The sequence below is a fragment of the Jaculus jaculus genome, chromosome 16 (assembly GCF_020740685.1).
Source record: "Jaculus jaculus isolate mJacJac1 chromosome 16, mJacJac1.mat.Y.cur, whole genome shotgun sequence".
NCBI classification, from domain to species: Eukaryota; Metazoa; Chordata; class Mammalia; order Rodentia; family Dipodidae; genus Jaculus; species Jaculus jaculus.
This window is the reverse complement of record NC_059117.1, coordinates 76,345,852-76,372,371: the sequence shown is the minus strand read 5'-3', so window position 1 is coordinate 76,372,371 and position 26,520 is coordinate 76,345,852. Positions and strand designations below refer to the sequence as shown.

The 26,520-nt window shown below is 49.4% G+C and overlaps 1 protein-coding gene across 3 annotated transcripts in view; it reads right to left on the bottom strand.

Moving 5' to 3' along the window:
• The window catches only part of Flnb (filamin B), a 175,676-nt gene that overhangs the window by 19,822 nt on the left and 129,334 nt on the right, over positions 1 to 26,520 (bottom strand). The window contains exons 25-40 of one of the 3 annotated variants that reach the window (XM_004669088.3): positions 25,993 to 26,160; positions 23,154 to 23,277; positions 21,905 to 22,061; positions 21,105 to 21,294; positions 18,247 to 18,494; positions 14,671 to 14,742; positions 13,770 to 13,872; positions 12,418 to 12,558; positions 11,240 to 11,368; positions 9,626 to 9,799; positions 5,692 to 5,850; positions 4,958 to 5,161; positions 3,351 to 3,503; positions 3,134 to 3,256; positions 1,051 to 1,317; positions 510 to 647 (exon numbers count right to left, since the gene is read on the bottom strand). In XM_004669088.3, coding sequence (XP_004669145.1) covers positions 510 to 647; positions 1,051 to 1,317; positions 3,134 to 3,256; positions 3,351 to 3,503; positions 4,958 to 5,161; positions 5,692 to 5,850; positions 9,626 to 9,799; positions 11,240 to 11,368; positions 12,418 to 12,558; positions 13,770 to 13,872; positions 14,671 to 14,742; positions 18,247 to 18,494; positions 21,105 to 21,294; positions 21,905 to 22,061; positions 23,154 to 23,277; positions 25,993 to 26,160 — 2,550 coding nt within the window. The remainder of the gene's footprint in view (positions 1 to 509; positions 648 to 1,050; positions 1,318 to 3,133; positions 3,257 to 3,350; positions 3,504 to 4,957; positions 5,162 to 5,691; positions 5,851 to 9,625; positions 9,800 to 11,239; positions 11,369 to 12,417; positions 12,559 to 13,769; positions 13,873 to 14,670; positions 14,743 to 18,246; positions 18,495 to 21,104; positions 21,295 to 21,904; positions 22,062 to 23,153; positions 23,278 to 25,992; positions 26,161 to 26,520) is intronic. The other 2 variants (XM_004669089.2, XM_004669090.2) reach the window with 2 other exon arrangements.

The window sequence follows — 26,520 nt, the reverse complement described above, 5'->3', positions numbered from 1 at the left end:
GGCAGAAAGAGACAAAGAGAAAGAGAATGAGAATGGGTATGCCAGGGCCTACAGCCACTGCAAATGAACTCCAGATGCATGCGCCCTCTTGTGCATCTGGCTTACATGGGTTCTGGGGAATCGAACCAGGGTCCTTTGGCTTTGCAAGCAAGCGCCTTAACAGCTAAGCCATCTCTCCAGTCCCTATGCATGTATTTTTTTTGAGACAAGGTCTCACTCTGTAGCCCAGACTGGCTTTAAACTCACAATCATTCTCGGCGAAGGACATGGGCAGGTCTGGGGACAGAATCAGACATTTGAAAGAGTAAGCAAAGAGGCCACCAGCAAAAGGACATCTCATGAGAGTAAGAATTCGCATCCTTCTGAGGCCCAGCTCTGCCACTGCAATTCTAGAAAGCTCTCTCCCATGCCCCTACCAAAAGCCTTGCTTACTCAAGCTAGCTTCATGGGTTTCTGATCTTGGCAACCAAACTATCACTGACATCCTTAGTCAATCCATGAGTACGTACCAGGCTCTTGGGCAATATAAGACACCCCGCACGACCCATTTTTATGGTCATCGAATGTAATCTCGGCCTTACTCGGGCCCTCCACAGCAATGGAGAGGCCTCCAGCGCCTGCTTCCCGGGTCCACACGCTGAACTCAGCTGACAGCAAAGAGACGCCTGGTTAGAGCGAACCCGGACAGCCCCTTGCCACTCATCTCCCAGCACCAAACAGGACCCAAGCGAGGGCCATCATCGCGGCCCCTGGAGCACCACTGATGACTGCCAAGTTCCCAGGGACTTTGCCACCCCCAACCAAACCCAGCCAGAAAGGATGAGAACTGTCCAGGGGTCCCCCACAGATCATCCTATGAGCAGCCCACAGGCCCCTTCCAATCGGTTTAGCACTGATGCACAGTGCTGCAAAGCATATCAGCCCGTTAGAATGCCCTAGAAACAGCCCCGTCTCTGTCCTTAAGAGTCAGCCTCACGCACATAGCAAGTTACTTGTGCTAAGCTGGGGACCAGTGGGTGCTTGAAAGAGGAAGGTCTGCTCGCCTCTCACCTGGGATGCCCGCTTCGCCCCTCTCCAGGCCGGGCCCTCCAGCGCGGACCTTGTGGGCCCCGCCCTCGCCCAGCGGCCCCACAGTGAACTGGAAGGGGCTGCCCGTCACATGCTGCCCGCGGTACTTCACGCTGACTGTGTGCACACCCATCTCCTGAGGCACAAAGCGGACACAGTGCGAGTTCTTCCCCACGGGCACAATCTCTGCCTTGGTCACATGACCAGAGGGACTGGTGACATGAGCCGACATGTCACTGCTGTTGATTTCTGGAAGACATTGGGAGGGTGGAGATGCAGAGGGTTAGGGGAGGGCCCGGAGATGGAGGACACCGATGGACAAGGTAGCCCAGGGTGGGGGAGGGGCGGGGTCTTTGAGGCCACCAGCACAGAGAGGCTTCTGGGGCACTGCCACCCCATTAAAGAAGTACCTTCTCAGGTCTCTCAGCTGTGGCCCACTGAGCTCTACAAGGTAGCTTCAAACCAGGACCTAAGCTGACAATTGCACAGAGGGCTGAAGAAATGGCTTAGTGGTTAAGGCACTTGCCTGCAAAACCAAAGGACCCAGGTTCGACTCCCCAGGACCCACGTAAGCCAGATGCACAAGAGGGCACACACATCTGGAGTCTGTTTGCAGCAGCTGGACACCCTGGCACGCCCATTCTCTCTCTCTCTTTCCCCGCCTATATCTCTCTTTCAAATAAATAAAGAAAAATTTTTTTTTTTTAAAAAACATCGAAGCCCAGATGATTCTATGAGAAAAGGCCGCAAGGCCATCAAGCTCTTTTCTGTAGGCAGGAAAGGCTGGGAAGCAAAAGAGCCTTCACCTGTTTTTGTCACAAAGCTGTGGTATTTCGGGCAACAAGATGACACGCGCGCAGAGGTCACCCTGCGCAGGTCCCTATGGCGGGCAGGGACCCATGCGTGAGCAGGGATTCCAGCAAATCCTGGACCCAAGGCAGCAGTTTTAGAAAAGCAGCGCCTCGGATCACCAGCAGCCAGGAGAGGATCATGTCGATGCCACAGGTTGTTCACATCAAGGTGACAACTGTGCCCGCACCTACGTGGAGGGCACAGCAGTGGCACAAAAAGGGTCCTCAAGTGCTACGTTCACTGACACAGCGATCCCATATGAAAGGACTGTGCACAGAAAGAGCCTAGCCCCCTTTCCAGACAGGCAGACTGTGTGGCCTGCTCACTGCTCGTGTGGCCCTATGAGGCACAATTCACCAACAAAGGGTTTGAGGTGGCCCACCCAGTGTGAAGCTAAGCCCTTTGTTGCATTTAAGAATAAAAGAAAGGAACAAGAATGTGAGAAGGCCGCCTCCTCTTAAATACTTCCAGATACTGGTAACAGCAAAGCCACGCTTGCTCGATTCACTATGTAGTCTCAGGGTAGCCTCAAATTCATGGCAATCCTCCTACTGGGATTAAAGGTGTGCACCACCACACCCTGGTGCAAATTGATTTTTTTTTCCTAAATGAGCTTCTGTGAAAATGAATTAAGAAGCCAGGAGTGGTGGCACATGCCTATAATCCCAGCACTTGGTAGGCAAGGTAGGTGGATTGCTATGAGTTTGAGGCCACCCTGAGACTACATAGTGAATTGTAGGTCAGCCTGGGCTAAAGCGAGACCCTACCTTGAAACCAACTCCCTTCAAAAATAAATAAATAAATACATAAATACAAGTAAGTAGAAGTCATGTGTAATGGCACTGGCCTATAATCAAAGCACTGGGGAAGAGGCAGAGGCAGGGGAATCATGAGTTCAGAGCCAGCCTGGGCTACAGTGAAACCTTATTTAAAAAAAAAAAAGAAGAAGCCAGGCATGGAGGCAGAGGTAGATGGATTGTCATGAGTTCAAGCCTCCCTGAGAAGACACAGTGAATTCCAGGTCAGCCTGGGCAAGTATGAGACCCTGCCTTGGAAACAAAACAAAACAAAACAAAACAACACAGTAAACGAGATTTTCATAAAATGAAAGCGTCATTAGAGTTGACCTGGCTAATGTGCTTTGAGTCCTGGCCCAGGCTTTGTTTGGCCAGGTGCAAGCTATCCCCATGAACCACCAGCCCCCTGCACCCACCTGGGATCTTTAGGTTCAGGTCACAGATGCTGCCAACGGTGGCCACAGATGGGGCCCGGCTGGTCCGTGTGATACTCTCCTTGACTCGCCCCTCACCGCTGATCTTCACGGTGAACGGACTTCCTGTAAGACCCAGGAAGAACCCGTGAGCAGCCCAGGGCGCAGCACACCAGGTGTGAAGAGCCTGGGACACCCATCACATGAGGGCCCTGCATACCAGGCACGTGCTCATCAGCAAATTTGGTGGAGACAATATAGACCCCGGGCACGGTGGGGAAGTAGGAGACCTTGCAGGTGCCATCTTCCAGGTCCTCTGTCTGGATGTCCACCTTGCTGGGCCCTTCCACGGCCAAGGATATGCCTCCGTAACCTGCAACACAGCAGCCCTTGCAGTTCAAAGAGCAAGGCCCTGCAGGGGGCCACTGAGAGGACACAGAAGGGATGATCTGACCCTTGATTTTTCCAAGAGCAGAAAGCAAGCCACCTGACTGGGGAAGCCTGGGCCAAGCTACCGGCTCTGAGAAGTCTTGCTCCGACCACAGAACTCTTCCCAGGAGAGCTGTACAAAGTATCCCCCCCAGGCATGTGTCCGGAACTGCACACAGTTGGGGTCGTCTTATCACCAGCCATAGATCAGAGAATCTGAATATTTTTTGTTTTTGGTTTTGTGTTTCAATGTAAGGTCTTGCTCTAGCTCAGGCTGACCTGGGAATCTCATGCTGACCTCGAACTCAAAACGATCCTCCTACCTCAGCCTCCCATGTGCTGGAATTAAAGGTATGTGCCACCATGCCCAGGAAGGAGAATCTGAATTTTTAAAAAATAATTTTATTTATTTATAAGACGAAAGAGAGAGGATGGGGAGGGAATGGGAGATTAAGTACACCAGGGCCTCTTGCTGCTGCAAACAAACACCAGACACATTTGGCTTTACATGGGTACTGGGGGTGGGAGGGACTGAACCTGGACTGTCAGGCTTTGCAAGCAAGCAAAGGCTGAGCCATCTTCCCAGCTTGATCTTTATTAATTTTATTAAATACTTGTATTTAATATAATGATTAAATAGCAACCAGCTAACTCAATGAGGTCAGATGACCTAAAGGTCTTATTGTATAAGGACTCAAGAGATAGCATTTGAAAATCAGGACAAAAATATTCTCCAATCTCTGCCCTGGGGTCATGACTTTGTCAAGAATTCCAGCAGATGTCAGTCGACAAAGGCACTGGGATGTGGGACAGCTTGGGAGACACTCACTTTAACTTAAATCATTTCAAAACTGTGGGGGTAGGGGTGTTTTTTCCCGCCACAAAGCACTGCTCAGCTGAAGAGAGTCTTGACCAGGTAACCAACATTTCTTTAGTATGAGTCCAGGGGACCCTGGGAAAGTGAAAGCAATGACAGCCATGAAAATATTAGAAGAGAGGTCCGTGAGCCGTTTGTGGACCTGGGTTCAAATTCCAGAAATGGGTGGGGTTAGAGCTCCCATGGGCCTCATGTTCCTCATCTGTAAGTAAATTTCTACTCTCATGATACACTTAGAAGGACCTACAGTTAGCCGGGCGTGGTGGCACACCCCTTTAATCCCAGCACTCGGGAGGCAGAGGTAGGAGGATTGCCGTGAGTTCAAAGCCACCCTGAGACTACATAGTGACTTCCAGGTCAGCCTGGGCTAGTTTTTTAAAAAAAACCAGAAGGACCTGCAGCGTGAAGGTCAAGGGATATTTGAAGGAAGAGGAGTTGACAATACTGAAGGACAAACAGTGACAGAATAAGCAGCCACTTTTCACAAGCTCTGAGCATCACCCATGGAGCAGCCCACAGACCTGCATCCCTCGTGTCCACGATGAAGTCAGACATCTCGAAGGTGCGGCCTTCCGACAGGCCTCTCCCGTACACTTTGGCTCGGCGGGCATCACCAATCTCAGACTGGACCACCATAATGGATACGGGGCTGTTGGCCACGTGGTTGCCGTTTTTCTTGATGCTCACCAGATGTTCACCCACCTCCCGCGGGATGAAGGAGATGCCTGCACCAGAACACAGGGTGGGGTTCATAAGTGGAGGGAGAAAGAACAGGAGAGAGGCTTGGCGTGGTGGTACACGCCTTTAATCCCAGCACTTGAGAGGATCTCCATGAGTTCGAGGCCACCTTGAGAATAGAGTAAATGCCAGGTCAGTCTGGACTAGAGTGAAACGCTACCTCGGAAAAAAAAAGGGGAAGGGGGCTGGAGAGATGGCTTAGTGGTTTAACGCTTGCCTGTGAAGCCTAAGGACCCTGGTTCAAGGCTCAATTCCCCAAGACCCATGTTAGCCGGATGCACAAGGGGGTGCATGCATCTGGAGGTCGTTTGCAGTGGCTGGAGGCCCTGGTGCACCCATTCTCTCTCTGCCTCTTTCTTTGTCACTTTCAAATAAATAAATAAATAAGAACAAAAAAGAGGAAATAGGATGAGGAAAGATGAGTACCGAGATGTGGAAACATGTGCCATACCGCCACTGGCTGACAGGACACTGCAGTGTCACCCATTTCCTATGCCCGCGGGCGCCATGGGCTCACCGATGTGGTTGTTCGGGAGTCTCTTCAGTAGGCAGGGCTCGTCGCGGCCCGACGGGGCCTTGATGCTGGCCGTCAGTGTGCTCAGGTCAGTCTCGCTGATGTCCAGCAGGAAGTCAGCGGCTGAGCCCAACTTCACCTGGGAGCAGCGTCTGCTGTCATCTGGAAAAAGAGCCCCGCCCCCCCGCAGGGTGCCTGTCACACGTGGTGGCTCCAGCTCTCCAGAGCCTCATTCCACGTGCCCCTGAGTCAATAACCTATCAGGCACAGTCGAGTCATAAAACTGCGCCTGTGGCAATGAGTTCCTATGGCAACAAAGGTTGACTGACACTTGAAGACCAGGAGCTGCAGAAAGCGGGACCCTGAAGCCTTACAGGTCAACTAAACAGAAAATTTTTGCGGGGCAGGGGGCTGGAGAGATGGCTTAGCAGTTAAGGTGCTTGCCTGAGAAGCCTAAAGACTCAAGTTCCACTGTCCAGTTCCTATGTAAGCCAGATGCACAAGATGATGCAAGCATGCAAGATCACACATGTACACAAGGGGGCGCACACATCTGGAGTTCAACTACAGTGGCTGGAGGCCCTGGGGCTCCAATTTTCTCTCTCTTTCATTCTCTCTCTCACTCATCAAAACATTTGTTTATTTATTTGCAAGCAGAGAAAAATAGAAGAGACAGAGAATGGGCATGTCAGGGCCTCCCTTAGCTGCAAACTGCAAGACACGTGAGCCACTTGTGTATCTGACTGTATGTGGGTCCTGGGGAATTGAACTCAGGTCATTTGGCTTTGCAGGCAAGTGCTTTAACTGCTAGGCCATTTCTCCAGCTCCCGCTCCCGCTCCCGCTCTTTTTTTTTTTTTTTTTGAGAGAGAGATGGAGAACTGGCACACCAGGGCCTCAGCCACTACAATAGAACTCCACATGCTTGCACCACCTAGTGGGAATGTGAGACCTTGCACATGCCTCACCTTTGTGCATCTGGCTCACGTGGGATCTGGAGAGTTGAACATGGGTACTGAGGCTTTGCAGGCAAGTGCTTTAACTACTAAGCTATTTATCCAGTCCCCCCTTCTTTTTAGAGACAGAGAGAGAGAGAGAGAGAGAGAGAGAGAGAGAGAGCTCAATTTTTAAAGGGATCTTTGACATGCAGCAACGTGAACATGGACACCTCACCCAACAACCAATTGAAAATGGGTCAAAGACCTTCACATGAGACCCAAAACACTAAAACTGCTAGAAGGATACAGGAGACACTTCAAGATATAGACACTGATAAAGGCTTTTTGAAAAGGACTCTAATAGCATAGGAACTAACCCTAAGAATTGAAAAATAGGATTAAATAAAATTAAAAATTTTCTGTTCAGGCTGGGTTCATGCCTTTAATTCCAGCACTCGGGAAGCAGAGGTAGGAGAATCAACATGAGTTCTAGAATAGCCTGAGACTACATAGTGAATTCAAGGTCAGCCTGGGCTAGAGAAAAAAAAAGGGGGGGTAGGGGGTGGGGCCGGAGAGATGGCTTAGAGATTAAGGCGCTTGCTACAAAGCCAAAAGACCCAGGTTCGATTCCCCAGGACCCACCTAAGCCAGATGCACAAGGGGTTGTACGTGACTGGAATTCATTTGCTGGAGGCCCTGGCACACCCATTTGCTCTATCTCTCCTTCAAATAAATAAATATATAAATTTAAACTGCTCCGAGATTCCATCTCACCCCATTCGGAATGGCTATTAGGAAGGAAATAGAAGACAGCTGGTGCCAGCAAGGAAGGGTGTGCAGAGGGGCAAGAGGAACGCTTGCGCTTGGTTTGTAGGAATATAAACTGGCATGGTTGCTACAGAGACCAGTGTGGAGGTTTCCCAAATTACTAAAAATAGATGGTGGTGGTTTGATTCAGGTATCCCCCATAAATTGAGGTGTTCTGAATATTAGGTTCCCAGCTGATGGAGACTTAGGAATTAATGCCTGCTGGAGGCAGTGTGTTATTGGGGGAGGGCTTATGGGTATTATAGCAAGTGCCCCTTGCCAGTGTTTGGCACACTCTTCTGTTGCTATTGTCCACTTTATATTGGCCAAGGGGTGATGTCCACCCTCTGCTCATGCCATCGTTTTCCCTGCCAACAGGGAATTTCCCCTTGAGCCTGTAAGCCAAAATAAACCTCTTTGTCCCACAAGCTGCTCATTGTTGGGTGATTTCTACCAGCAATGTGAACGTGACTGCAACATGGGTCTACCATATGACCCAGCAATACAACCTCTAGACATGAACCTGAAAGCTACCAATACAGCACAGAGACACTTGCCCACCCACATCCCGAATGTGTTATTCACAGTGACTAGGCAATGGAACCAGCCTAGCTGAGCATCAACAGATGAGTGGATGGAAGAACAAGGAAAATGTGGCGCACAAACACAATAACATTTTACTCGGCTACAAAGAAAAATGTAATTGGCAAATATGCAGGAAAATGGATGGAAGCAGAAATGTACATGTACAAAGCCAGCCTTAGAGAAATTCTACGTTTTCAGCCGCGTCAAATGTCAAATCTAGGATTAAGTTTATGTGTTGTATTGCACAGGTGTGTGAGATAAAACCAGCAAAAGGACTCTGAGAAGCAAGAGATACCTTAAGGGAAGCAAGAGGGTGGTAAGAGATATGTTTTTAAAAAATGCATATGACACAAAAATAGAAAAGAAACATCTTGGGGCAGGAAGGGGATTACCAAGAGGTGGGTGGGTGGGATGTCAGGGGAGAGGGCTGAATGAGAAAAAAACTGTAATGGGGCTGAGGAGATTTCCATTTCTCAGCAGTTTGCAAGCACTTGCTTGCAAAACCAGCTGGCCTGTATTTGATTCCCCAATACCCACATAAGGACAGATGCATGAAGTACTGCATGCATCTGGAGTTCATTTACAGAGGCAAGAGAGGCCCATACTCACATATACATTCTCTCTCAAACAAATATGTTACTTAAAAAAAAAAAAAGGTCGGGTGTGGTGGTACATCCCAGCACTTGTGAAGCAGAGGTAGAAGAATCGCTGTGAGTTCGAGGCAACCCTAAGACTACATAGTGAATTTCCAGATCAGCCTGGACTACAGTAAGACCCTACCTTCAAACAAACCAAAAAGGGGGGGAAAAAAAGCATAATGTATAATGACATGTATATAAAAATGCCATAAACAAGGGCTGGCAAGATGCTTAGCAGTTAAGGTGTTTGCCTGCAAAGCCAAAAGACCCAGGTTCAATTCCCCAGGACCCATGTAAGCCATATGCACAAGGGGGTGCATGCATCTGGAGTTCGTTTGCAGTGGCCAGAGGCCCTGGAATGCCCATTCTGTCTCTCTCCCTCTCTCTCAAGTAAATAAATTCTTTTGAAATGCCATGATGAAACCCATTATTTTGCACACTAACATGAAAAGAGAAGCTCTCTGGCAGTGCCAGGCACCGCCCAGCCGCTGTCGTTCTCTTGGGCTTTTCCCACGAAAGCAGGAACCCTGCCTGGTGCCCACCTCTTCCTCAGAGCCCACTGAGCGTGAAACGAACCCAGAAGGCTGCAGGGAGGACAGGAACGAGGACGTGGGCTGCGGTGACCAGGCTCAGGGTCCCAGAACCACCACTTCAACTGGGCGAACTGACAACCTCCTCGCACTGCAATTTTCTGACTTGAAAGCGGGCAGCAGAAAGTGCGTCCAGTGGGGGTGCTGACGGGGCTCCCTGAGGTCTACTGAGGCCTGAAGTGCCTCCTTCCTGCCTCTACCTGACGGCCTTCCTCCCCGCAGCACTTGCACTTCCTAAGTTATGAGGTAAGGGAATGAATTTAGGCAGCTGGGACACAGATGTGCACCCTGGTCCCTCCTCAAAGAAGCTCCGACATCAAGACAGGGGAGCCAGAGACACAGGACCTCCTGCCAGGAAGGCCCCGCAAGCCAGATGCCTACCTGTGATTTTGGCCCTGAAGGGGCTGCCAGGGATGTGCTTGTCATTGTACTTGACCAGAATGCTGTAGTCGCCTGGCAGCGTGGGCAGGTAGGTCACCGTGCAGGTCCCATCTTTGTTGTCGATGCAGCTGATCTCGGCCTTCGAGGGCCCCTCGATAGCCAAGTCCAGACCTCCTGAGATGAGACGCGGGGGAGGACAGTTAGGGAGAGGGCTTCATTTCCACAGGGACAACTCACCCAGGGCCAGGAGCTCCCACTTCGGGCAGAATACAGCAGCCCATAGCAGTGAGGCCAGCTCACATGCAACCGTCCACCTCGGGGAGCTCAAGCCTTCAGGAGGTGTGGGACAGGGACAGGATGGAGTACTGCACAGCCTGCCACTGATGGTCAAGCTGGAGGCCTTCACAGAAATCCCAGTAGAGGGTTGAGGGCAGGGAGATGGCTCAGCTCTGCTCCTATGGGTGCTTGATTGCGAAACCTGCCGGCCTGGGCTTAATTCCCCAGTGCCCGTGAAAAGCCGGATACAAGGGCGCATGTGTCTCGAGTTCACTTACAGTGGCAAGAGGCCCTGGTGTGCCCATACTCTGTCTCTCTCAACTAAATAAGTGAAAAATATTTTCTAAAAGAATCCCCAAAGAGCCATGCATGGTGGCACACGCCTTTAATCTCAGCACTTGGGAGGCACAGGTAGGAAGGTCGTCATGAGTTCAAGACCAGCCTCAGATTACAGGGTGAGGGCCAGGTCAGCCTGGGCTACATTGAGATCCTACCTTGGAAAAAGCAGTAAACAAACAAATAAATAAAAATAAAAATCCCAATAGGACCACAGACTTAGGAAACTCTGTGAACACAATGGCCAATGGGCAGTTTGAGTCAGAAAGTAACATCCAAGGATTAAGGAACAAAAGAAGAAAACAATACAATGTAACTATCTTTGACACGCAAGCACACGTAAATTCTCAGCGGATTTCCATGAAATATTTCATAGCACAAGTTTGAGTTCCTTTAGATTAAAAGTCCTTATAAAGTTTTGGGGGCTGGAGAGATGACTTAGCCCTTAAGGCATTTGCCTGCAAAGCCAAAGGACCTCAGTTTGATTCCCAGGACCTATGCACACAGTGGCATTGGCTGGAGGGCCTGGTGCTCTCTCTATCTCTTTCTCTCTCTGCCTCTTTCCTCTCTCACTCTCTCAAATAAATAAAACAAAATAAAATAAAATAAAAGACTTTGAATTTTTTTCTGTTATGGCAAGGCGTGGTAGTGCATGCCTTTAATCCCAGCACTTGGGAGGCAGAGATAGGCATATCACTGTGAGCTCAAGGCCACCCTCAGACTACATAGTGAATTCCAGGTCAGCCTGGGTTATAGTGAGACCATACCTTGAACAAACAGAAAACAAAGGATGAATACTTTGACATTAATAGGAGTTTTTCTTTTTGTGAGAGAAGGTCTTACTACCTTGTCTGGGCTGGTTTATAGATTCCCCTGCCTCAACCCCTCCCCCGCAAGTAGCTGAGACTCTGTTTGCCATCATGCCCAGGGCACTTCAATCACATTTGCTTCTCCCTCCAAACGAAAAGTCACAGGCGCATAAACGCTTCAGCCACACAGTACCTTCTCCTGCGTCCTCGGTGACGATGGTGAAGGTGGCGGTTTTGTTGGCCACGCCATACACGAGGCCAGGGCCGTACGCAGACACGCTCCCGCTGTCAGGGTAGTTCACGTAGAACTGGAGAGGGCTCTCTGGGTTGACAGGACACAAAGGAAGTGGGGACTTGTGAGGAGGTAAACGAGCACTGAGACCACAGTCGTTGCTGTAACGCTCACCTATCAGCAAGCTGGTCTGTGACCGCCTAAGGCTGCTCCAGAGAAGGAAATTCAGCTCACCTTGGCAAATAAAGACTCCTGAGTCACATGAAGAAATGATCCACTGCTAAAAGAAAGGCCATCTGCCCATGCCATTCTAAATGGAAGGCCCCATGATCTGAGACTCCTGCCTCTAGGAATGGATGGGCCTCGGGGTGGTCCTTGAAGGCCACCTGGGCTCCCAACCCTATGCACGCTCGCTAATTCCCAGTGTTCACAAGCAAACCAGAAAAGACTTCAGGAAAATCTACCAACAGGGGGCTTCTCTGTCCTGGAGCATTAAAAAGAATAAGGGAAAGGGGTGTGGAGAGAAGGGTCAGTGGTTAAGGCACTTGCCTGCAAAGCCTGATGGTCTGGGTTCAGTTCCCCAGTACCCGGGTAAAGCCAGATGCACAAAGTGGAGAATGTGTCTGGAGTTCATGTGAGTGGGAAAAGGCTCTGGCATGCCCATGCTCATTCTCTCTCTGTCTCTTGCATAAATATAAATAATACTCTAAATTGGTCATAACAATGACCAACAATCTCAAAAGCACGAACATGTGACCTGCTCTACATGTTAAATACAAATATTTAAAATAAAGACCAAAACATACAGACAGTGAACACTGCTGGTCAATGAGGAAACTCAAGCTGGCTTTGCTCATCAATGGCCATTGATCTGATGTCATCACCTGTCTCCAGACCAAACAGGAAAGTCCCTGTGCACCACACATCTAGCTCCACAACCGATCTCTGGCCATGCTTAGCACCCGGGATGCCGATCTCTTTCTGGAATCTGGCTGGTTATGCTGGGGGGTTCGAGGCTGGTTGTTTTCACGGGAAAAGTAATGCGGTATCTGTCCCCAGAGGAGAGCCCTTCCCTGCTCAGTGGCTCGCCAGCCTCCCAGACACCTGGGCAGTCAAGCAAGCAGTCAAGTGCAACGTACCCGGGATGTGGCTGCCCATGTATTTGATGTGCATCTCATGGAGCCCAACCTCAGTGGGGGCGTATCTGACCGTGACTGTGCCATCCTTGTTGTCCACAATCTCAGGCGTGGCTGTCTTCCCGGAAGGCATGCGGACCTCTCCTGGAGGGCACGGGGACACAGCACAGTCAGAACCAAGATGCAGAGCACAGTGAACAGATGTCTTTGCAACAGAGGTTCTCAAGGTCCAAGAACACTAACGCAGCTTAAAACATGCAGACCTTACATAGTGATTCCAAGTCAGCCTAGGCTAGAGTGAGACCCTACCTCGAAAAACCAAACCAAACCAAAAAAAGCAGGTCCTTTAATTCCTTCAATCCCAGCACTCAGGAGGCAGAGGTAGGAAGATCACTGTGAGTTCAAGGCCAGCTTGAGACTACATAATGAATTCCAGGTCAGCCTGGGCTAGAAGGAGACCCTGCCTCAAAACGAAAAATAAAAAACAAGGCTGGAGATGGCTTAGCGGTTAAGGTGCTTGCCTGAGCCTAAGAACTCATGTTGGACTCTCCAGGTCCCATGTAAGGCAGACACACAGTAACACAAGTGTGCAATGTCACACTTATGCACAAGGGGGACATCATGTGTCTGGAGTTCGATTGCAGTGGCTAGAGCCCTTGGTGCACCAATCCTCTCTCCCTTGTTTTTTCTTTCTTTCTTTCTTTTTTTTTTTTTTTTTTTAAGGCCAGTCTGTTGGGCTTGCCTAGAACACAATCGCAAGGCCACAGTGGAAATGCTGAAATTTCCTTGTTTTTTGGCCTCCCTTTGGCTTCCACAAAATGCAGCAGGCAACCTACAAGTAAATGGAGGGTTTCAGGGCTGGAGAAATGACAGTTAAACATGCTTGCTTGCAGAGCCTGAAGCCTGGGTTCAATTCCCCAGTACCCATGTAAGCCAAATGTAAAAAGTAATCTATCTGGTGTTTGTTCTCAGGGGCAAGAGAACCTGATAAAGACCACAAACCCTACTGTAAAAATAGAGCAATTCAAAGTGAGGCAGTCATGGGAAAAATTCTGAAAGTAAATCGTATGGTAGATCTCAATGTCAAGTTAAGACTATTTGGAAAAGCAGGTAAGTGAGGCAGGAAAAATAGGAGAACAGGAACCTAAGAAGTTCTCTCTCAAGAACGCCATGCAAGCCATCAGTCATCAAGAGAGACACTCTCTGTAGTCCCCTGGCCCCAGACCACACTGCTAGAGAGGAGCCAGGAGTGGTGGGACAAGGAGCCCCAGATGGACGGGGCATGGCTGCGGCCACCGCCCCCTCACTGCTCTGGGTTTGCGAGCGAGAAAGAGGCAGCTTTTCTAAGTGCTTACCAGTGATCTCGCCTTTCCTGACAGCAAACGGAATGACCAAGTCAAAAGGCTTAAACCCTAGGCCGTTCATGTCACTCACTGGGACATAGGCCTCTTCAGTCACCTAAAAACAGGAAGCAGAGGACACTTGGTCACATGGGCAACGGTGTGGACTGACGGAGCTGTAAGGGGACAGAGCCACTGAGAATTCTGCAAGCCAGCCAGGCCAAGATTTGGTGATGGGGCCACACATGTGCCATGGGCTTTTCTTGTTATGTCTAACTGGGCTTGGGCACACAGAAGAATCTCAGAGAAAGGAGAGATGCCAACTGATCATTTTATGAGAGGCGCTTGGCAGACTGCTTGCAAAATTCCCAAGGGCGCCCAGGGATTAAGTGAAGAAGTGAGAGACAGCCACGTCCGAGTCCCAAGAGGCTCTGCCTGGGAAGGTTTAGTTGCAGTGGCCTGGAAAGGAAGGTGAGTTTTAAGTGGCACAGAGTAGCAGCGGGTGGGTGCCTCTGCCCCTGGACAGACAGAAACCAGTCGCCCTTGGATAGGCAGAAACCAAACGTGCAAGTGGCAATGGGGAGTCAGCAGGAGGCCCAGAAACAGCTGTCCTTCCTGCTCCTTAAAGGACGTGGAGACACACTACATTGTGCCCAATCACAGACATGGTGGCTGGCGATTCGTGGAGCGTGGGTGGGTGGTGACACGAAGGCAGATCTTATAGAAAAAGCAGAATCGTGGTGATGGGGTTGATCAGTGTGAAGTGGGGACACGCCAACGGCCGGGACACCCAGGGGGCTTAAGCAATTCCCACAAGCAGGTGGCAGCTTTTCTGAAATAAAAGTTGAGTAAACAAAGAAATGCAAAAAAAAAAAAAAAAAAAAAAAAAGGGAAAGGAAAAAAAATGCAAGTGTACCCAGGGCCTGAATCCAGGGGGACATGCATTTACCGGTGCCTCCTCCACGGCTGTGGCGTCCCCATCCGTGGCCTGGTCAGTGGCAAATGGAGATTAATTGGGAATCACATTGAAGGGGTATTGTTACCTGAGAGCTGCCTCCTGCCCACTTCTCCAGCAGGGAGGGTTGTACTGCGGAGTGGACATCCTGACTATCTACCGCAAAGGCCAAACGCATCTGTCTTTTGAACCTACAATTCTAGCTCTGACATGTAGGCATATGCTGACTGGACAGTTCGTAGCAAGTGATGTGTGCGGGGAGTTTGACTGGAGGGAAACATGGTCAAGAAACACTGAGGAGCCAGGCGTGGTGGTGCACACCTTTAATCCCAGCACCTGAGAGGCTGAGGAAAATGGTTAGCTGTGAGTTCAAGACCAGCCTGAGACTATAGTGAATTCCAGGTCAGCCTGGGCTAGAGCGAGACTCTACCTCAAAAAATTCTGGTAAGACTGCCTGGGGGGGGGTCACTCCATGAGCTTTTGAAAGGAAGGGGAGGCAAATGAATTAACATGGAAGGGTATCTGTGTCCCCTTGAGGAAAGCATGTAACTGGCAAAGCTACACGCATGTTAGTTAGGATCTCTTACACACAACTGAGGTGTCCCATGTGAGCAGAAAAAACTAAGGCCAGTCACCTCTAAGTATGAAGCTAGAAAAGAACTGTCTTTTGTCTTTACTTGATACATATTTATTGAAATTGATGCATTATTTATAGTATTCATTTTATTTTGAGGTTTTGGTTTTTCAAGGTAGGGTCTTGCTATAGTCCAAGCTGACCTGGAACCCATTTTGTGCTCTCAGAGTGGCCTTGAACTCACAGACAATCCTACCCTGCCTCCCGAGTGAGTGCTGGTACGAGAGGTGTGTGCCACCAACCCCAGCTTCATTTTATTGATTGATTGACTGACTGATTTGCTTAGTATTATTTAGAGAGGGGAACACACACACACACACACACACACACACACACACACTTGCACGCATGTGGTTGCCGAGCACTATCCGCTGTTTGTGAAACAAGGTCTCTCACTGGGGAACTCACTAAGCAGGCTGGCACAGTAGGCCACAGAGCTGGGGGATATAGCAGCCTCCACCTCTTCAGTGTGGGGATTATAAGCATGCATCGCTAGGTCAGGATTTTTCTTTTATAAGTGTGGGTTTGGGAATCAAACTCAGGTCCTTACTGAATGATTTTCCCAGCCCCTAATACATTCATGTTAAAACTTCTCAAGGGGTTGGAGAGATAGATGGCTTAGCAGTTAAGGCATTTGCCTGCAAAGCCAAAGGACCCAGGTTTGACTCCCCAGGAACCATGCAAGCCAGATGCACAAGGAGGCACATGCATCTGGAGTTCGTTTGCAGTGGCTAGAGGCCCTGGTGTGCCCATTCTCTCTCTCTCAAATAAATAAATATTTTTAAAAAACCAAAAAAAATAAAAGTTTTCAAGGTTATGCTCCTGAGTCAACGGGCCCAACAGGAAGAGCCCTGATCTCCCTCTCACAGCCGCAGCAAGGAGCCGGGCTCAGTGGCATCTGCAGAAAGACGAGGCAGCCTGAACCTCTGCTTTGAGGGTCTATTCTGACAGGGACAGGCACAGAGCTATGTCCCCAGAGTGACTCAGTAGTGACAGGCAGCTAAGCTACTTGTCCGTGATGTCCTGTGCCAGGAACTTGTGACTAAGTGGACAGGCCCGTCGTCTCGTTGAAGAATTTCCTACCAGTGCAGGGCCGGATGTCAATGTTATTTGTGACCCTGGCCTATCAGGAAAAGGCCAGAGTCTACCCAGTTAGTGCCCACCCAGGGAAGCCAGTGACAAGAAAGATGATCTGTGTAGGTGAGGGTGGGGAAGAGTGTAGCCTAAAGTGGACCCTGGGAAGTGACCATCCCTCTCTATTGGCAGCAGAGGTTAGTGCACAGTGGGTGGCCACAAAGCACCCTTGCCTGGTAGGCACCTAGGGCCTAGGAGAGATATTCACTCCTAATGAGTTTAGAAGCTTCCTCTTCAGGATGTGGCCCCCTAGCTAACATGGTCTCTGGTATTTTCACTTTTACTGTCTCAGGATTTTCTTCTCAGCATCTAGGGTCTCATCCTCAGCACCCCACTGTGATCCCTGCCCCTCGGCTGTTCTTCCTTCCCACACAATTCTCACCCACAAGATCAAGCCTGCTATGGGATGACAACATCTGAAAACTACTACTGGGACCCTGCTTTGTCAAAAGGACATCAACTTTCTCACTGTACTGTTAGCTTCCCTACAGAAGGGGGTGGGGAAACAAAAACACTCCCAAATGGATAATGTCCCAAGCTGACACGTGTTTACATATTTGAGATATGAAAGAGCCTTGATAGATAAACACTGAGGGCAAAGAAGAAAAAAAAAAAGCAAAAACAACCTATAGTAGATCAGAGATGGGACAGCAGTCCCTGGGCTTCTGTTTGGAATGAAATTTTGTACCCTTCCCCAGTGTGGTAGAACATGAAGTAATTAGAAGGCACTTCACAGGCCGTGGGTGGGACCAGGTCACTAGGAGCCAAGGACCTGAGGTTGAGAGTTGACTGCATCAAAGGACACGGGGGAGCCCACATAGCACCTGGCATCTGTCTAGACTGAGCACTCCTCATTCATAACAGAGCCAACAGGCCTGCTTATGAGGGTACATGGGGTGGTTCTCCCACGGTGTGGCCACGCCCCCGATGGAAGAGCCCTAATAATCAGGGAAAGATCTAAAAGACACCCAGAACTGAGAACTAAAAGGTCTGGGAATTCATTCCTTGAGACACGCATGAAGGTTCCCTTCTGCTTCACACAGTTCTGGCTTCAAGAGACAAAACCATGACCCCCATTCCTGAATCTTTCCCAAACCTGACGAAGGTATTCTGAATCCTGACCTATCAGATAAGAGACCTTTCTCAGGCTGGAGAGATGGCTTAGCAGTTGGGCACTTGCCTATTGAAGCCTAAGGACCCCAGTTAGAGGTTCAATTCCACAGGTCCCACGTAAGCCAGAGGCACATGGGGGTGCATGCATCGGGAGTTCGTTTGCAGTGGCTGGAAGCCCTGGCGCAGCCATTCTCACTCTCGCTGTCTCTAATAAAAAAATACATAAATAAAAATAAAATCTTTAAAGAAGATAAGAGACCTTACTCTTCTAACCATGGAGCTGTTCTGTCTTTCTGTAAAGTGTCTCTTTGGCAACTAGGTATAGGGCACAGCAGTATACCTCAGTAGGAAAAACAATGGTCAAAAGACCTTTGCATTTCTAAGCCAGGCGTGGTGGCAGAGGTAGGAGGATCACCATGAGTTTGAGGCCACCCTAAGACTAAATAGTGAATTCCAGGTCAGCCTGGGCAAGATTGAGACCCTACCTCGAAAAACAAAAGAAAAGAAAACGATCTTTGCATTTCCAGAGAACATGCCCAGCACATGATGTCAAGGCTGTGTGGAAGGACGCCATATTCATGCTTCAGCACATGACCACTGTGACTCTCATGGGCTATGATAGAGCAAGCATGTCCCAGAAAAGGGACTTTGCTTACCATGACAGTGAAGGGGCTGTTGGGGATGTCAACACCACCAAAGCGCACGTAGATCACATAGGTGCCTGGCTTAGCGGCCGTGTAGAAAATGTCATAGGTGCCATCCTCGTTTTCAATGACGTCGGCCTCAGCCTCTGTGCCATCTGGGGTCACAATTGTGCAGGTCACTTTCCCCTTCCCAGCAGTCTTGGCGTCCACCACAAAGCCTACTTCCTCCCCAGTTTTCACAGTGGGGGCAATGCCAGGACCTGGAGGAAAGTTCAGAAAGCATCAGTGATGGATGCCTGCCCCATAGGCCCAAGAACACATCACGCTGTGTGTGTCTATAAAGACCATATTTTTTTTGTTGTTGTTTTGGCTTTTGTTTTCTGAAGCAGGTTCTCACTCTAGCCCAGGCTGACCTGGAATTCAGTACATGGTCTCAGGGCAGCCTTAAACTCATGGTGATCCTCCTACCTCTGGTTCCCAAGTGCTGGGATTAAAGGTGTGCACCACCATGCCCAGCTGTTAGTCCACACTTTCAATGGTGACCAAGGGACATCACAAAGATCAATGAGGAAGGGGAGCATCTTTGGCCCAAGTTCAAGATCAGCCTCAATAATATGGGGGTAGGGGTGGAGAGATGGCTTAGTGGTTAAGGCGCTTGCCTACAAAGCCTAAAGACCTGGTTCAATTCCTCAGTGCCCACATAAGCCAGATGCACAAGGTGGCACATGTACATGGACTTCGTTGTATTGCCTAGAGGCCCCGGTGCACCCATTCTCTGTCTCTTACACACAAATAAATAAATGAAATTATTCAAGATATTTCAAGTATTTTAAAAAATATGGGGATAAAGGCTAACTTTCATCCACTAACCATGGTCTCCTTTCTCCCCCCCTTTCCCTTTCTCTCTCCTACCTTTCTTCCTCCCTCCTCTCCCTTCTTTTACTTCCTTCTCATGAAAGAAACTTAGCACCCATAGGCTAGAGAGATGGCTTAGTGGTTAAGCACTTGCCTGTGAAGCCTAAGGACCCCAGTTCGAGGCTCGATTCCCCAGGACCCACGTTAGCCAGATGCACAAGGGGCACACGTGTCTGGAGTTCATTTGCAGTAGCTGGAGGCTCTGGTGCGCCCGTTCTCTCTCTCTCTCTCTCTCTCCCCCCTTCCCCTCTCTCTTTTTGTCTGTTGCTCTCAAATAAATAAGTAAATAAAAATAAAAACAAAAATTAACGAAAAAAAGTCTCGACTCTAAACAGTTTGTCTTCCTGGCTTTGCAACCTGTCCCCCAACAACGAACAACCAGGGTCTGTCGTTCCTTCACCAAAGCCTGAAGCGGAGTGGAGAAAAATACACTGGTTAAAACAAGCAAAGCCTTGGGAGGAATGGTGTGTGCCAAGAGCACCGTTCACACCCTGAGCTGATGGTGGGAGCCGGGCTGGGGAGGACCACCAGCCCCTGGACGACGTTAGGTCTGGGTGTGAGAGGGAGGCCCTCATCCCACAGCGACGGACCCGTCCAGGGCGGCGCGCACTGGACGGGTCGTCTGGCCAGCGCTTGCGACGGTGGCCGTGCGTGAGACAAACAGGGCCGTGATGGCGCCGTGGAGAAGGCTCAGCGGGCAAGCGCATGGGCACCAGGACATGAGGACCTGACTGGCCCTGGGCTTGATTCCCCAGCAGCCACATAACCAGTTGAGTGCACCATGCAGGCCTGGAACCTCCAGTCAGGAGACAGTGGAGACCAGGGAATGGCCAGGAGTCACTGATCACTAGTCTAACCAAAACGGCCCCTCCCAGTTCAGAGTCCACGGGACCCACAGAGGACGCTCAACTTTCTCGTCTGACCTCCACAAATTTGTACACGCGTGTTTACACCCCACTACCCTCCAAAAAGGGGGCGGGAGGGGGAGAGCTGAACGATTTACAGTCTTGAGCTAAAAACCAGAAGATTCTCTTTGTTCAGGATGAGATAAGAAACAGAGCAAACACACTCAGCAGGGAACCGTTTAGTTTCCTTATTTTAAGAGAAGCAAACACTTTTCACCTCAGAGATAAGGGTTTTTTTTTTTTTTGGTTTATTTTCATTTATTTATTTGAGAGCAACAGACAGAGAACGAGGCAGAGAGAGAGAGAGAGAGAGAGAGAGAGAGAGAGAGGGAGAGAATGGGCGCGCCAGGGCTACCAGCCACTGCAAATGAACTCCAGACGCGTGCGCCCCCTTGTGCATCTGGCTAACATGGGACCTGGGGACCCGAGCCTCGAACCGGGGTCCTTAGGCTTCACAGGCAAGCGCTTAACCGCTAAGCCATCTCTCCAGCACAGAGATAAGGGTTTTTTAACATCTGCTGGAAGCAGCAGGAGCTGGGTGGAGACTGTCAGCTATTCATGGGTAAGAAAAAAAAAAAAGAGGACCAAGTGTTTGTGAATCCTTGGAAGGAAATCCCCAAATCCTTCAATGTTCTTATCTGTTGCTATTCTAGAATGTTCTTGAGTAAACCCTGAACAAATACACAGTCACCCACACAGACAGAACTTGATTGCTTCTCAGGGGACCCTCCAGCAGAATCGTCAACAAATGTGCCCACGTCAAAAGGGGTCTAATAGTTTCCCTGCACCAGGCACCGGGGTCAACATATTTCATGCCTGACCTCGACTTACTTTTGTAATTACCCAGTGAGAACGTCTCGCTTTCAGAATCTTAATGCCTCTGCCACTCCGAAGACCTTCACCCTAGGCATGTATGACTGAAGCGCAGAGGGTCTGAGTGACTTGCCTGAATCACACGGCAGTTAAGTGGCACGGTGGGCACGAATGGAGCTCCGCGTTCGCACTACGACGCCTGGACTCCTGCCCTAGACACGACGCTGCGACATTTACCTGTGGCCAGGCACTTGCTAGCGTCTCCTGTCTGCGTGGCCCGGATGCGGTAAGGAGATAACGGAATGTTGTCCCCACCATAGGTGACCCCAATCATGTAGCGTCCAGTCTTATCAGGGATGTAGGAGACGGCATAGGTGCCATCTTTGTTGTCATGCACAGTGGCTCTTTTGGGCTTTCCCTCTTGGTCCTGTGGGTCACAGAGTAATGCTGCTTAGGGCACTGCTGCCTGCAGGCAGAATGCCTCCATCGACATGCCAATGGGAGGGGGTAGAGTGGTGAGTAATCCAACCTTGCTTGCTTAGGCTTTGGTAGGGAGAGAAGAGGGTCACAGTGTTTAGTGTCACATACAATGACTCTGAGGTAGGGGTACGAGCTTTGCCCACATGCTGCCCAACCCAGGCTCCCCTCACCCTGATTTTGGTTGTTTGTTGATGTAGGGTCTCGCTGTAGCCCAGGCTGACCTGGAATTCACTCTGTAGTCTCAGGCTGGCCTCTCACTTACTGCGACCCTCCTACCTCTGCCTCTCGCGAGCTGGGATTAAAGGCGTGCGCCACCATGCCCGGGCGAAGATCAAGTCCTATCAGAGCAGTGGGAAGGCTAACAGAGGATTGCTGTGAGTTCGAGGCCAGCCTAGGCTACAGATTGAGTTACAGGTCAGCCTGGGCTACAGTGAGATCCTGCCTCACAACACCAAAATGAGAGGGAAGGGAAGGAGAGAAGGAAGAAAGGGAGGAAAGGAAGGGAGGGAAGGAATAAGAGCAGGGCAAAAAAGAAAACCGAGAAGAAAAGAAGTTACCGTGATCTGGACAGCAAGCAGGCCTTCCCCAGCGTCTTTGGCATCGATTGCGAACTCAACGGGCAGGCTGGCAGGCACCCCGTAGGAGCTGAGACCGGGCCCACTGGCGGTCACTTTACTAGCATCATATGTGGGAAGGACCTTGACCTTAAAGGGACTTGATAAACACATACACCCTGGTCAGTAAGGGTTTATGCAGGCCAGCCAGGGCTATCTGAAGTCTCTTGCACGGGAACCTGGCTTTAGGGAGAGTTTCTACTGCTGGTAGTGTGGATTGGGTCAAATGGCCGGAAGTCCACTACAAATTTAGAGCCATGAGGTACAAGCCATCACATGATAGACCAGTGCTGCTCCGAGAACATCTCATGGAAGACACAGAGTTTGGGCTTTTAAATTAGCCTGGAAATCATGGGGTAAGCACATGTAACCCACCTATGACATATTAAGACAACTGTCACCAAATTGGGAATACAAAAACTACTTTTCAGTATTTTATCTTATCTCATTGCCTAATCTACTTTATTCTATTTAATATGCCTTATATGGCACATGATCTACACAGACATAATTTATCAATTCATGAACTTTGTATTTTCTACAAAGCTTGAGCTATATGTATAAATGTTCAGAGAAAATGTGTACATTTGGGGCATGGGTTAAACTTTTCTATTGTAATGGTATAAGAATAAAAAAGTAAATAGGGCTAGAGAGATGGGTTAGTGGTTAAGGTGCCTGTTGCTAACCTGACAGCCCAGGTTCAAATCCCTAGTACCTATACAATATAAAGCCAGATGCGCAAAGTGACACGCGCACCTGCAGTTCCGGTTGCAGTGGCAAGAGTTGACCTGGTACACTCATTCTCCCCGACTCTTGCTTACTGCTAATAATAAATTTTTAAATAAATAAATACATCTTTAAGGACTGTTAGAGGTGACGTGTGTATGCAGCGTGTCTTGTGTTCACATGAACAGGGAACAAGGCTTCTCCCAGGACCTTCTGAGAATGCTATAGCAACCCCAACTCTCAAGTGAGCTGATGGGCTCCTTTGTCCTAATCCAAAACATGACCACGCCTGCTCTATGGCACCACATCCTGTGGAATATGTAGATTTGGGTTAGCATTTGCTGGTTGGATACATGGGTAACTGGATGAAGGGGTGGGTGGGCCGGTCACTCTAAAGTGCTTGCCAATCCTGTGGGTGGGTGAGTTTGGGGCTGCTTGCGTTCCGGAAGGGTGGGATAATGCTTACCTTCGAGGGATCTCTTCATCAGCATATTTAACTGAGACGATGTAGGGTCCCTCCTGAGAGGGGGTGTAGGTGACCGTGTGTGTGCCGTCCCCTTTGTCTACCACATTCACTGGTTCCACGAGCCCTGAGGACAGAGATGACAGGCGTGAGTGACTACCTCCACCTCACATCACTCCGCCCTTGGCTGACTTTCAGAGGATTATGTCCATCACCAGGAGTGACTGGTTTCCATGGATGAGTAATGTGAGGGCAAGCAGGCCATAATGATAGGCCTGAAAAAATAAAATTTAAAAAAAAAATTACAGTATCCATCATTTATGGTTGCAGAAATGACCCCGAGAGACACCTTCAGCTACGTGTCGGTTAGAGTACCCTGGCTCTGCCCCAGGGTGTAATTTAGGGGACGGCTGTGCTTGCAGCTGGAGGGCACGTGGTGAGGAGACATGTTACAGACACACAAGCCATCAACGCTCAAGCTGGTCAGGCAGGCTTGGTAGTGGCCCCAAGAGTATGCAACCAAAGGGTTGGTCAGTCAAGACGAGCAAAGACCATCATGGTGCCAACATGCCAGGGTACAGTTAAAGGGCAGGCGAGGGTGGCAGCCTCGAGGGATAAAAGGGCCGTGGGATTATATGGTTAGATGTTATATTAAAGCATGATCAAAACATGCACTAGACTGGTAACGTCTAGACTCCCTCTTCTGAACATGAGAGTCAAGGATAGGTCAGTGGCAGGGTAAGTTAATCAAAGCCTTAGTATATTCATTAAACAGGGCAGGCGAGGCAATTTAAGGGTAGCGAGAAGCATTCAGGTTACATAATAGTATTTTTTTTTAATTTTTATTTATTTATTTGAGAGCGACAGACACAGAGAGAAAGACAGATAGAGGGAGAGAGAGAGAATGGGCACACCAGGGCTTCCAGCCTCTGCAAACGAACTCCAGACGCGTGCGCCCCCTTGTGCATCTGGCTAATGTGGGACCTGGGGAACCGAGCCTCGAACCGGGGTCCTTAGGCTTCACAGGCAAGCGCTTAACCGCTAAGCCATCTCTCCAGCCCCATAATAGTATTTTTTATTTATTTGCAAGGAGAGAAAGATGACATAAGTTTTAAGCAGCAGCAGCCAAGAGGAGAAGGCAGACCTGTGTCTGTAAAGGCACCCTTCTGGTCAGCATTAAAGGACTCTGAGATGGATATTGATGGGCTGGGCCATGGTTGGGAATCAATTTCATCAGCTGGAATTAAAAACCTGTTGCTTGACAGTCTCCCACATCAGAGCTTTACACACGTGTGCGTGTGTGCGTCTGGAGGCTCAGTAACCTCCCTGAAGCAGATTCCAGCCCCATGACCTCACAGCCATGACCTCCTGCTGAACTCTATTAAGGGGGGCTCCTTTCAAAGGAGGGTGCCCCAGTGCATCAGTTCTGGGAGCTAAGAACACAACAGGGTTAAAAAACAAAAAATCGCTGGGCATGGTGGTGCATGCCTTTAATCCCAGCACTTGGGAGGCAGAGGTAGGATGATTGCTGTGAGTTCGAGGCCACCCTGAGACTACATAGTGGATTCCAGGTCAGCCTGAGCTAGAGTGAGACTCTACTTTGAAAAACCAAAAAAAAAAAAAAAAAAAAAAATCCATATGAGTTAAGAGACTACATAGTGAATTCCAGGGCAGCCTGAGCTAGAGTGAGGCGCTACTTCAAAAAACCAAAAAGAAAAAAAAAAAAAGGTATTATGTATGCTATTTTATATAGGTAGAAAGAAAGACACATCTTAAATAGTGAAAGAAATGTGGCCACTTACAAAACAAGGCAAGCTTCAACACACTTTTCAGGTCTGTCACAAATGGCCAGCTAGCCATACTGAGCCTCAATTTCAGGCAGCCAACAGGGCAGGCCAGCTGCCAATCAAATCCATTCCTGAAGAGACACTCTCTGTCCAGGGTGTTGAGTGAATGACAGGGCCACAAGCTTGGTACTTTAAGATTCTGGTATGTTCCACACAGACACCGAGACATCTTAAGGAAGGTGAACACCTCTAAACCTGACACCTGTCCACATCCAGGCCACTCCTAAACGGTCAGTGTTAGAGCCCATACAGCACTTGCTTCAAGCAAGCCACTTTAAAAAGTGAAATTTGGGGCTGGAGAGATGGCTTAGCAGTTAAGGAGCTTGCCTGCAAAGCCAAGGGGTCCAGGTTCAACTTCCCAGGACCCACGTAAGACAGATGCGCAAGATGGCACATGCGTCTGGAGTTCATCTGCAATGGCTGGAGGCCCTGGCATACCCATTCTCTCTCTCCCTCTTTCTCTGTCAAATAAATGAAAATGAATGATAGATAGATAGATAGATAGATAGATAGATAGATAGATGTATATGAAGGGAGGATGGGCCAGTGGACCCTCATGGGTGTGTGTGTGTGTACACAAATTAGTTTTTTTTTTTTTCAAATAAGAAAGAAGGGCTGGGTGTGGTGGCACACGCCTTTAATCCCAGAACTCAGGAGGCAGAGGTGGGAGGATTGTCGTGAGTTCGAGGCCAGTCTGAGAATACATAGTGAATTCCAGTTCATCTGGAACCATAGCGATGCCCTACCTTGAAAAATGAAACAAAAAAAATAAAAATAAAGTTAGGGCCATGTGGTTAATGGAAGGAGAAACAGACTTATGGAGAAATAATTAGCCTGTCCAATTGTAAGGCAGGACAGTCTAGGGGTTAGATAGGTTTGAGCAATAAAGAAATTTAAGAAATTTAATCTTAAATTCCTGACCAAATTAAAAAACAAAGCACCTGCCTCTGCCCCAGGAACATCAGTGTGAGTGGGGTGACAGGACGCAGACTTACCTCTGGGGCCCAGAACTCTTACTTCCAGTGGAGCCAGGCCGGCCTTGCTGCTGTCTATGGTGAAGGCCTGTGGGATGCGGGCTCGGACACCAGAGCCCAGCCCGGGGCCAGCGACCTTGACCTTACTGGGATCCACAACATCCTGTACGGGAACCCTGAAGGGGCTGCCTGGAAAAGAGCCACAGGACTCTGAGCCCACAGCAACTGCAGATCCACCTGGGTGTGTGCCCAGAACGCTGTAGGACCCTGAGCCCACAGCAACTGTACACCCACCTTTGTGGACACAGAACCCCAGTGTTGAACCTGGACACCAACTGTATGTGCCTCAGTTGACCGCCTTGCTGTCGGTACACCTTCATACCCACTCACTGTTCATATATCTGTCATAGAGTGCCTGATGCTGGGTCCTCAGTGACTAAGGACCCTCTAGGAACTGACAAAGTAGGACGATGGTGTCACAGCCCTCTAACACCCTAGGTAACATCTATTAGCAGCACAGGGTGAAACATTTAGGAGACAATGAGCTGG